At 36.8% G+C, this 12,296-nt stretch overlaps 1 protein-coding gene across 6 annotated transcripts in view; it reads right to left on the bottom strand.

Moving 5' to 3' along the window:
- Positions 1-6: 6 nt before the first annotated feature.
- Positions 7-12,296, bottom strand: part of KIAA0556 (KIAA0556 ortholog) — an 83,005-nt gene continuing 70,715 nt past the window's right edge. For 5 of the 6 annotated variants that reach the window (XM_026080579.1, XM_026080580.1, XM_026080581.1 and 2 more), the window contains 6 exons: positions 11,720-11,830; positions 8,615-8,754; positions 6,066-6,167; positions 5,212-5,372; positions 2,730-2,818; positions 7-806 (listed from right to left, as the gene is read on the bottom strand). In XM_026080579.1, coding sequence (XP_025936364.1) covers positions 751-806; positions 2,730-2,818; positions 5,212-5,372; positions 6,066-6,167; positions 8,615-8,754; positions 11,720-11,830 — 659 coding nt within the window. In that variant the 3' untranslated portion in view covers positions 7-750. Of the gene's footprint in view, positions 807-2,729; positions 2,819-5,211; positions 5,373-6,065; positions 6,168-8,614; positions 8,755-11,315; positions 11,831-12,296 lie in introns of those variants that run through there. The other variant, XR_003255888.1, reaches the window with a different exon arrangement.

Raw genomic sequence — 12,296 nt, 5'->3', positions numbered from 1 at the left:
AAAAAGCGACAGACAAAACTTCCTTATCAAACCTTGATAAACCCACTTTCTGTTCTCCATTTTCTAAAGGCAATCACCATACTTCTGCTTGCCCAGCAAAAACTCTTCAAATGTCAGATATAATGTCAGTTCCTGGAGGAGCCAGGGCGTGAAAAGGTAGAGTGGCAGCCCAGACAGAGACATAAAGAATATTTCTCCTATAAGTGCATTTTCCAAATAACTGTTTATAGTCTACTTGAACAGAAACACAGCAGACGCATCCTTCTGGTGGGGAGCTTTGTGATCAACCAGCTAGCACTTAGGAATTAAAACTTGAGAAATACTCTGAAAGACATCTTGCTACGACCATCCTGCTTCACCCAAATTCTTGGTGCTTGGCAGGAACAGGCGCCAGCTAGCAATAAGGTTTGTATTCATTTGCATTCCTTCCTCCCTGGATTTTCAATTGAGAGAGGGGAAAAAAATTCAGGCAGTGGAGATGATGACAATAAAAAACAAAACAAAAACAAAACCAGAAAAGTTCATGCTTTAAAATTCATTACTGAAGAAGATTTCCTGTAGTGAATAAAACTTCCTCCCATAAGACAGGAGGAGGCTCCGCAGTAGCAAGCAGGAAATATCTTCCATTCAGATGATACATATCTTGGAGAACTAGATGGCAAGTATCTAGGGCTGGATATATTCAGGACTATCCGATCACAATCCCTTGTTATCTTTTCCTCTTCAGTAGTCCTTTATCACAATCCCTTGTTATCTTTTCCTCCTCAGTAGTCCTTTATCGCATATGCAGGTTTTTGGACGTAATGCTGTTAAGGAAAATTAAGTTCCATTTTAAGACTGTATCTGTATTAAATAGTGAAGTCGCAGACTAAAAAGAGGAAGAAACATGCCCATTTCTCTTTCCACCCCAGAGAGAAAGCTAAGCTACTCTTCTCAGTAATGTGTCTCAGTGAAAGTTAGTGGTACCAAATTCTCCCTTATAGATGGAGGAATCAGAGAGCCAGGATATGAAACAGCATCCGGTTGAATCAGGATAATGATGTAATTGCATAATCTGTTATTCCATTTCTAATTAGAGACTGAAAAGCATTTGTGGACATTACATACCAGTTTCTGTCCCTGCAACAGACAGCACATAGGCTCAGAAAGGCAGCAGAAGCCAAATCAGACAGGTCACATGGAAAGCAACTGTGGCAGAATGACACCGTGGTTCCCTTTTAAATCAGAGTGCACTATCACTCGCTGTTTCTTGTGGACCACCTTCTTAGCAACATTTTGATGAAATATTTTACATTAGTGATTTCAAAGACCAGATCTGGCTAGTTTATCATGGGTTCGGGATTATTTTTTAGGGAATAGGATGGATATGGAAAAAAATAATAAAGGAAGATAAAGGATGTGACAACAGGGTGAGGAGAAAACCAATATTTGAACTCAATGCTGGCAAAATACTGCCCTTTTTCAAAAAAGAGGATGACCAGGCTGAGAAGAAAAATAAAGAAAATCTTTTTCCCTATGAGAACAGTCCCATGGAATCTTTCCTATGGAGCCTGGTCTGAATTCCATGTTGACCCTGCTCTGAGCAGGAGGTTGGACCAGAAACCTCCTGAGGTTCCCTTCAATCCAAATCATTCTATGATTCTATATCAGCCACTCTAGCAGTGGTATCAGTAAGTGCTACAGAGGAGACGTTGGACAGATGAAAACAGATAATCCTCATCTGCTTACTTCAAAGTGACAAATGAGGCCTGACCCACTTTTAAGTGAGGAAAAAGGTATCCTGTCTCCTTAATGCTTGGACAAGAGATGCGACAGCAATGACAGCTGTTCTTTGCTGGATGTCTGCAGGGTATGTCTACGCTGCGACTCAAGATGTTATTACAGCATGCACAGAGCTGCTTTTAGGAGAGTTTTAACAGAGCTAGTGCTAATGTACTAATAACTTTGAAGCTATATTTGCACAGGCAATGGCATTTCAAATCCTTCTCCTACAGCACTTTTATTAAAAGCCATCGAATAATTTCTCTAACACTTCCTAGAGAAACTAATTGGAGAAAGTGTCACACTCAAGGGAGAAAACCAATCATGAATATACTGGCTTGGCTGAGAATTCATAATGTAAATTACTCAGAATAGCTCCCTAAATACAATGAATGACTGGGATTCTTCAAACATATAAATAAAACCTAGTATTTCCCCCCCTGGGGTGTGTGTGGGGGAAGCACTTTCTTCTAAATTATCCCGTTGCAAGAGAAAAGATCAATGAGAAAAATAGTTGTAGAGATAATGTCAATGTTTTGTTTTCCCCAGTTTCACTTATTGTGATTTTGGGTTTGCTTGAGGAGGAGCAACCATCTAATTAGTGACGCACTGAGTTTATTAACTGGAAAGCTATCTTTGGGCCCGTACAATTACACCAGTTTTCAGTTTCCTTTAAGTCAGTTTTATCCCAAGGACAACTTTGTATGTGCCAATATAAGCTACAGTTACATCCCATAGGGGTCCTTGATTTGTATCATCCACTTTCAGATTTAGATATGGGGGAGGAAAAAAAAAATCCAAGTATGATATTCCAGGTTTGCCCTCCTATGACAGAAAAAGTATAGCTGAAAATATAAGAGAGGTACAAGTCTCCCCACTTTTCACAGTTCAGGTCCATAACAATGCCTGTTATCCACACTGACTCTGGAGAAAATGAGCAAAAGAAAATTGTAAAAAGCAGAACTAACCTGGATCAGCTGTAACCTGCTTCTTTTTGGTGTTTGTGACAATTTGATTTTCATTCATCATTCGTACATCCTGATCCTCCACACGATTGCTGAAAAGATCAGAATCAGTTCAATGGCCAAAACTCAGTATCATGAAAAATCATGAGAGTCATGGAAAAGGATACCAAATATGTTATTTAGGTCCATGAGGCTAAACAAATTTACAAAGCACAACCACATTACATGAGACTTTCTAAAAAGCTGGGGCATTCTATCTACACCTACTTGAAGTATTTCTTCAGTCTTAGTGTCACAGGCACACATTCAAATATAAATATTGCATTCACTCCACAATCTTCTGGCCTGCACACACAGCTTGAGCCACATTAACCTAAGTGAGATTTTAAATCAATGCTGTACAATGAGAGAGCAAATCCCTGTGTGGAACTTAATGCTGCTTTGTAATGTTGATATAGCATTATTTCAGAATTTTCTGAATGAAACAAAATTAATTTACCATGACTAGTTTTGTTTGCAAGCTGCTGCAGAATCTTAATTTCTTTATGGAAAGGAAGCACTAACTTCAAAATTCAATTAAAAAAATTACAGAAAAAAATGAGAGCTGAATTGAAAGCTAAAGAAATCACTAATAACATCTACCTTTTACACAGACAAAAACAAAACAGACATGCCTTTGGAAAATAAAAAGTATATTTTTCTTTTCTCTATAAATACTGCACGCCCTAGCTTTCTTTTCTTAGAGAAAAATGTAACATGTCTCAAAATGTCAAACTGAAGCAGGAGAATTGATAATGAAGTAAATCAGAATTTATTCCACTGATAATATCAGACTCAAGTTCAGGGTTCATTAAATATTGCATAGCGACATGCTAAAGAGAATATGCCAAAATCAGAAGTAATAATGTATAAAAAAAGCAAGAACATCCCTTAAAAAGCAAGAACATCCCTTAAAAAGCAAGAACATCCCTTAAAAAGCAAGAACATCCCTTAAAAAGCAAGAACATCCTCCAGCAAGTAGCAAGAGATTTGCCTTCTACTGCCAAACTACTCTATACCTTAGTTGGGTACCATATGAAGAAAAGGAATAGAAGACTAAAAAGCAGGCTAAGAAGACAGACCAAGAAAACTCCTGCACAGGAGGTCTAGAAGGGAAGAGACTCAGCATATTCTTGACTGGAAAACAGATCGTGCAACATGGGTGATACAGAAAGGATACACTTCTTAAAACTAAATGCAAGGATAATTGTCTTATGAATATGTCCAAAGTTGTGACTGCTTTGCATTTATACAAAAGAGGAAGATCTACAATTACAGCTGGAGCTTCTCTCCTTCCAACAGAACAGCTTCAACTCATACAAAGGTGTTAAGCTGAAGAAATAAACATTTATTTCCCCTCATCACTGTTGTCTCCCAATGAAAAATTTCCTAAAAAACTGATTTCCTCAAGACATTTTCATTTCAGTAACTTTTTCATTTGAAAATTTGTTTACTTGCAAAATTTACCAGGACAACACAGCCATTTGTACAAAAACATGAGTCTAACACAATACGTCCAAGCAATAATCATTTATTCCAACTTCTGACAGTACCAGTGGCAAAAAGCCAATACTTTTGAAAAAACAAAGGAAACACTAGAGTAGGCAGATGCAAATTTCTGTTCTGAATCAGCTTACATTCCCTCCAGGATTCTTAACTTATTTCTAAATATCCTAATATGCCTGTGAATGAAACATATGCTGCTTTCGAATGCAAAGCTGCAACTTCTTTTCAAATGATGTATGTGCACAATGTTCTTGTTAACTGTTCTCTATATGAGAAAGTGTTTATTTTTATAAGCCTTCAATTTTTCAATTTTCAATCTCATTCAAAATAAATTCTTCTCTCAATTTTTATTTTCCTTCCTAACAGTCCTGACTTTCTAGATGTTTTGTAAGTGCATTTTTCACTGTATTTCATTGTATTTTCTATGAATGTATGAGATTGCCAACTTAGTTGTTTGAAAGGGTCCTTCCACAGAACTGAACTCATTTCTCAATCAAAATGTTCATTATTTTAGAATGTTTCTAAACTACCAGAATTTTGACTCCTTAAGTAGCACCTATTACAAATCAGAGGACTACTTTTGATGTTTCGTTCCTTTTCATTAGCTTCCTAATTTTTTATAATGTAGAATCATTGGGGTTTATTCTTTCTTCTCTAAGACAGCTTAACCTCTTTATTTTGTATTTATTATCATAGGCTGCCAGGAAAGCATATGTAAATGTGAATCAAGAATCCTACTAAACACTAAAAAATACCTACAAATAAAGCTGTTTACTTGGTCCCAGCGATTCAAAATGATTGACCATTTGCCATTAAGTGAGGTGGAGTATAGTTCAGAAGAGAATTTTCTATAGCAACACACATATTGCTGATTTTAGTCACAGGAAAACATTTTTTTGAAAACAAGAATGTTTATTCCAATAAAGATCCACTCACATACCTAATAACGGTCCTCTTCTCCTGATGGCAAATCTTCTCATCATCTGTAAAGAGAATGGTATGATACGGGACCACTGGATCACAGGTGGGTAGGATGCCTGATACTACATGGTTCACCATATCCAGGATTCCATTGTACACAAGCAAGTCATCCACAAGAAGCTAAAGATAATAAACAGATTAAAAAAAAGTCTAGGAATCAACTTGCTCAAGGAAATAAAACAAACAAAAAACCCCAAACAGTATCTAAATGAGCAAGCATTGCTTTCAGCAGTCTTCTCAATCACTTAACTAGAAATCATTTTGCCCAACTTGTTTTACAAGTTCAGTCATTAGTTTAGCCTTTTTCCTCTAAAATTGCCATCTCTCTCCATTAGCCAGTGGTGCTTTTTCTCTTTTTCTCCAGTTTTTGTCTCCTCACTGACTGTTTCAAATGAAGTATCCAAGTAGGGAATTAAAATATATTTCATTTTTTTACATAAATGACATTTTATTGACTGAAATGAAATCACTTAAACCTTGGAATGAATGAATCTCACCTTACTTCAGCTGTCTAAAAGCTGGGTATGTAGTTTAAACTAGTCTTCTAGGCCTGTTCTATAGCCAATGGAGAAAGGAAAGCGTCATCCCAGGACAATTATCTAAGGAAGATCAGATAAACTGTTCTTTCCTTGGACACAAAAGGCAGCACAGAAGACCAGCACAGAGTAGTCATTTTAGTATTAAAACGCAGAGTTGGGTGAGATGAAACCCATCCTTAGAGATTATATAGAATCACATTTTAGTAGTCTGTGAAAATAAATACAGAACTCACAGCAAGCTCAGTCACCAAAACCACACACAAAAGCCACTTACACCAAATTCCTTCACACCTCTCTGAGGTGTTTTGGCATAATTCCACAACTTGATCATTGACACAGTAGTAGGCACATCAAAAATAACATACACCCTATTCACCTGTAAAAGAGAAGAATTCATTTATATTTAAGATCACAAATCCCCCAAAGAAATGAAATTCTAACATATGATCCATCAAAACTGGATTGTATTTAAATAGATATAGCTAGAGAACAGCTGATGCTAAGGATTTAAGTTCAGTTATTATATCTGTTGATAATTCTCAGATGTTGTTTCTAACCCAGACCTGTCCTCTCAAAAGTACATATAGCCCATCAAAGGTAGACATCTACATCTGAGCTTGTCATCCTGGACTCCTACTCAGCTGGGGAAACAGTTGCTTTTAATGAGCATTTCATCAACCAAATACAGAGCTGTGCATCAGGATGAGAAACTGGTATGTGCATGTGTGTATATATCTATATACATATATACACACACAGACACACAGAATCCATCTTTGTATATCCCCTGAGTTTTAAAGCTCTTAAGAGAACTTCTGCAACTTTGGTCTGAGGTGCACAAACAGCAATATAGAGACAATTCTCAGGATGCTTGCCAAACAATTATGGCTTGAGATACTGTTTGTTTCACTTTCAGGGAAATTATTGAGGACAAAGATTAAGATATAGGAAACCAATCTCAGATGTTACTGTTAATTCTATGATTTAATCCCTTGGTTCTCCAAAGACGACACTGTATTTGTATTAAATCATGATGCATTTTCTGCACTGAAGAAAAAGAACTAGATGGGATCAATAGAACTGTTTGTATCTGTGACTCTCCAAAAGAAAATATGGGTTCAGGTCTCAGTAGCAATTGTTTTTAGTCTCATGGAAAATGCTGATGGAAAATACATTCAAACAAATAAATAAAAAGACAATCAGAAACAGGGTAACAAAGTATTCAAAACATATAACAAACATACATTTGCAAAAGACAAAAAACACGGAAAATTGGAAAGGAATAGAAAGGCTATTATATAAAATTTTCTTAAAGCTTTTTTTAGCTTTCCAAAATAGAGAATGCTAACCTTGTTTTCTAGGCCACTGGAATGTTTCAAAGCAGCCTAGTAATGAGGACTTAAGTACGCACAAGATTTTGCCCAGCATCCTAACTACAGAGGATAATGGTTAATACGCTGCTTGCTTCAGCCATTTGTACTTCCTGGCTTTACAATCGAGCCTTGAAAGATGGTATAGAGAAAACCATTATGTGGATCTACAAAAGGTATCACTTGCTAGAGTTTAGAGACAGAAAGGACCATTTCATTGTTTACTCTTCCCTCCTGCATATCACATTTTAATCCATTTACCCTTTTAACACTAATGTTTTGTGTTCATCTCTCTGTTAGACATAATACCACCTTCTACAAAACGGTATGTGCCTGTGCTAGAACTCCAGTTACTGTTATTTTCCTTTTGCCAAAATGAAATAGCCTCTGCAAGCATGTATTTTATACAGAGATTAGCACACAGCAGATGTACAAACTCAGATGGTTGTCAAGTCAATCATTCACAATGTTATAATAGACACCTGAGCATCCTATCAAGTTGTTTACCAGCATTCAAGATGCAGGATTCAGACACTAGGAGCCTCAAGCATTACAAAGACTATTACCTTCTACTTCCCTAAGAAATGTATGTGGTCAGTAGTCTCAAGTATGCATAAAAGGTTTCTCTTATCTATATCTACTGTATTGCAGCATCTAATGGTATTTGAATTAATTTTCAAATTTGAATTAATTAATTATCAAAAGCAAAGAATTAAGAACTGTAACTTCTGAAGTAGAGATATTCCCACCACAGTAAGTTATAATATATCACACCTTAGATTTGTATTTTGTTACCTTTGAAATCCATCTTCTTCTAGGAAATAAATACTTGCTAATAATGTCGAACAAAGGTCAGCACAGGAGTGTCCTCTCCCAAAACTTAAAGTCAGAACTTATCCAAGTTTATCTACTTTTCTTTATTCGATGTTTGGTGCCCTGTATTTTAAACATGCTGCTTCTAAAAGGGCTGAATTGCTTGGGGCCTTAGGATATGAAATACTGTCATCTCTCATTTATGAATTAGAATTCAAGCCAGATAATGAGATAAAAAAAAATCTCACTGTTGGAACATTTGTTGCTTTTTTTAAAAGCAATTGAAGATCTCAGCCCACTCCCATTTAAACAGGCATCTATTGCACAACACACCCATATTAAACTCCTTTGCCAGTAACTATGAAAGCAACTGAAAAAACACTGACTATCGCTAGAAATTCTTCCGCTGTGGCAATATGGAGACTCAAGGAGGGTATAAAGCTCAGAGTCCAAACAGCTGCTCTCTGTGCCATGGAGAGAAACTGGAACAGAGAATTTCTGAAAGGCATTCAGCATTGTTTACTAATATCAAATTTAATTAAAAATTATAAAGGCCTTCCTTTACCTTTATATTTCTAGCTACCTCTACGCACATCACTAAAATGAAATGAAAAAGGAAAAAGTAGGTAGACATGCATACCACACCAGGAAGAACTGGTGCAAGCCACATATGTCTGCCATCAGTTGTGTCATTTACTCCATCAATGAGTTTGTCTGGAGTACGGATGTCTCCAGACACATCCTCTAAAATGTTGACACTATCTGGAAAAGCAGCAACATCTGAAACAAAACTTTAAGCTTAAATAACTGCAAAGAACATTTCAGAAATATCATATTTAAAAGTTCGTGTTTGCTCTTCTAGATTCCATGAGCAAGTATTCTCCACTACAGTAGTGCAAATTGTAAAAGACTCTAAACTACTTTACGTTGGTAGTCGAGGAATTTGGGGATCCATTTCTATAAGCAGGACAATTCTTACAGATTCTGGCACTCAATGTTATTTTTAAAATGCTAAGAAATTAAGCAGATTCATTTCATTTATTTTAAAGTAGGTATCTATGACTTCATTAATAAAGTTCCCTTATCAAGAATGAGAACTTCCTACTTTTTTTTCTGTGACAAAGGCCCTTTTTTAGCACGAACTAGCAAAAACTCCTCCTATGAAATACATCTCAAGGAGAATATCCCTGTAGGAAATAGGCAGTCTGACTAGGTTTTGCTGAGTTCCTTGAGATTTGTGATATATATTTAAAAAAAAAAAGTCACAATAACTGTCTATCTAGTAAGTCCTTCAATCAGTTCTTTGAGAGGGAAAGAATAAACCTTCTACTGAACAGGCTTTCTAGATAACTAGACTTTCTCCTGACGAGACACATCTGTGTTAAAAACATATCTGTGTTAAAGATGCACAGGGGAATGTGGATGGATGGCAATGTCTTCAGAATTATAAACCACTAGCAATCCCGTTTGAGGGACATTAATTTCCTCTTGTCCTCCTTTCTAAAAGGCCTGAGCCTGGAAGCATTTCTAAAGTATTTAAGGAATAATGCAGCAATGCCTCAACTGCTTACGAAAAGCATGCTCCAAACTCAGTAGCTGAACCATCACGTTTAGCGCTGCATTAATACAGATGTGCTCTTTCTGGGACCCTAAAACATCCAAGCACTGTTACTGTAGATACAGAAACAAGATCATTCAAAACCAGCTGAGATAGCTTTACTTGGTAATTGCATTATACTGTAAAGATGCACCATTTAAGTTAAAGATCTCCTGCTCCTAAAGACAATCTATTGCCACTTTTCAATTTCAAAATACTTCTTCTCCATCACAGCTCTATTTTTTTCCAAGTTCATAATGCATCAAGGAACATATAAATAAAAACACTGCTCAGAAAAGAGTCTACCTTTTTCATTTTTCATTGCAACTTCTATATATTAGGCAATGAAGATCTTTAGAGATATACAGTTTATGCAGCACCCACACTTTTTAATCCTTTCTAGCTGGCTAAGAAACTGTTTCTTCCATGTGATTGAACTACCTAATTATATACTTGGATATGAAGCTTTCAGCGCTTAAGAGACTTTAGCTGGTACAGAGCACTGAAGTATAACTCTTTAGTAACCCTGATTATTATGAGTCTTTCAGATACGTCCTTCATTCCCTCTATTGGTTTCCCAGGGAACCTTGAATCAAATTCAAAGTCTCAGCCCTTATCTTCATGACTTGAGCCGGGTTCCTAGAATAGCCTAAAGCTCCAGAAAAAGAGTTATGAAAAATCTGTTTCCTGTGGTACAATGGAAGATTCCAAGAGAGAGAGAAATCTTATTTCTGTTGAAAATGTTTTCGTTTTCTCAGGTGACTGTGAGACTCCCATAGGGAGTCAAGGACCACAGACCCATCATCGCCTGCTCTAAATATAAGGCAAAAATTTTCTTTTTGCCTGGCACAAGACAAATACATAGGAATACATATTAGCACATATGAATTCCAAAATAAAAATACCTTCCTATATACACTTTCCTTTCTGGAATGAAGGAAAAGACATGCAACAATTATTAGTGCTGTTTAACAATCAACTGGAAGACATCATGTAATGCCTGTATAAAAATCTAAAAAGAAGAGATGGTGGAAATTCAGCAGTTTTTCTTGATTCAAATGTATAGAGAGATGTGTCTCAGCTGGTTTCTTATAGTGGATTCTCTATTACAAACTGGTAGTAGAAGGTGCAATGTGCCATGAGGCAGAGGGATGCACCTTCCTTAAGGGTACTAATCTGGTAAAGTTGCTTTGGTGAAAGACTAACTTTTTGCTAGTCAGTGCCAAACGGTCATCTTGAGCCAAGCACATAGGCCAGTCTACTTGGTTGAAAGCATGAGGCTCATCAGCTTATAGGTTCAGCAGAAAAGACCAGAACTAGAGATGACTGAACCCCCTTGAAGCAGTTGGCATCAACACTCATTTCTTTGTACTCATGGATCTTTTGCGGTCAGAAGCAGAGGCCTTAGCAACAGCAGCAAAGTCTGAGCTTTGGCTCAGGGGTGAAGCTGCTGCAATGTAAGCACTGGAATAGTAAGGGCCTTTTCACAAGCAGAACAGGCAATACAGCTAGACAAATGAGGCAGTAAACACTGAAAGTAAAAGACATCTCTCAGATGCTTATTTCTCTCCATTTGGTGCTGCCACTTTGAATTTTGGATCAATGCCAAGGCATGGGATCAAATAAAAACGAAAACCACAATCAACTGAAATTCTCCACAGCCAAAAAAACAAACAAAAAAAACACCAAAAAAACCCAAACACACAAACAACAAAGCCCCCAGATCCAAAGAAGTGAGCTCAACCTTTTCTTATGAATCTGGAGCTCATCAAAATTTCTGGTCCTTCTACATCGTGGAAGAAAAGGATGGTGATAGCAGAGGAGATCATACCCTTCTTTAGCCTTTCCTTCTCTAACCTTGCCCTCAGAACAACCCATAGCTGGAAAAGAAATAGCAGATCAAAAGGGTCTAGAAAAACTGCTTTGTTGATGCATCCCATTCCAATAAGAAATGTTATGGACTATATAGAATACATTGAAATGCATGAAAATAAATATCACCCCTGAAATATAGAGAATCCAAGCAAAGTAATCACATAGGGTTTCATTGGCAATTTTGAGTATGTAGCAAGTGATATCATGACAGTCTGCCAGAGAGCAAACTGCGTATCTGAAAGGGATTGAGGCTCTTGGTCTGTAGAAGGATACTGTTTTCAGTTAGCAAGATTTGGTCTCCGTGTTCATTAAACAACTCTAGTCCATTCAAACCAATGTAGTATGGATCACCCCAACTCGTCAGAAGCTGAAACTGGAAAATAACTAACAACAAGCAGCTATTAAGGAAAATTTTGATTCTGATATTTTGTCCTAACAGAATATTTAATTTGCAGTTTCCAAAATTATTCTGCAGCCCATTTTATGTATACACTGTGATTAATGGGTTTAGCTGGCTGCAAGCTCACATACTAGAACATCACACATATTTCTAAACTCCGGATTAATGGATAGAGTCTTGTCGTATTCTTTTAATAATCCCACCTCTCAATATCTGGTTATCTTCTCAATGACTTAGCGACCTAAGTACATACCTTGGAGAAAAAAAGAATTTACCAGATAAACTCTCTCCAATCACATAGTCTACAATTTCATTTCCTCAATCAGTGAGACATTCTTTTGCTGCAGATCACACAAGGCAGTTAGCTATGTCACTAAATTCATTWTTCAGAAACGCACAGCACAGACATTTGCATTTGCAGTTTAGGAGAGGATTCTGACACTAGAAGGA

The sequence above is a fragment of the Apteryx rowi genome, unplaced genomic scaffold (assembly GCF_003343035.1).
Source record: "Apteryx rowi isolate R43461 unplaced genomic scaffold, aptRow1 scaffold_527, whole genome shotgun sequence".
Lineage (NCBI taxonomy): Eukaryota > Metazoa > Chordata > Aves > Apterygiformes > Apterygidae > Apteryx > Apteryx rowi.
This window is presented reverse-complemented; position numbering and strand designations above follow the sequence as displayed.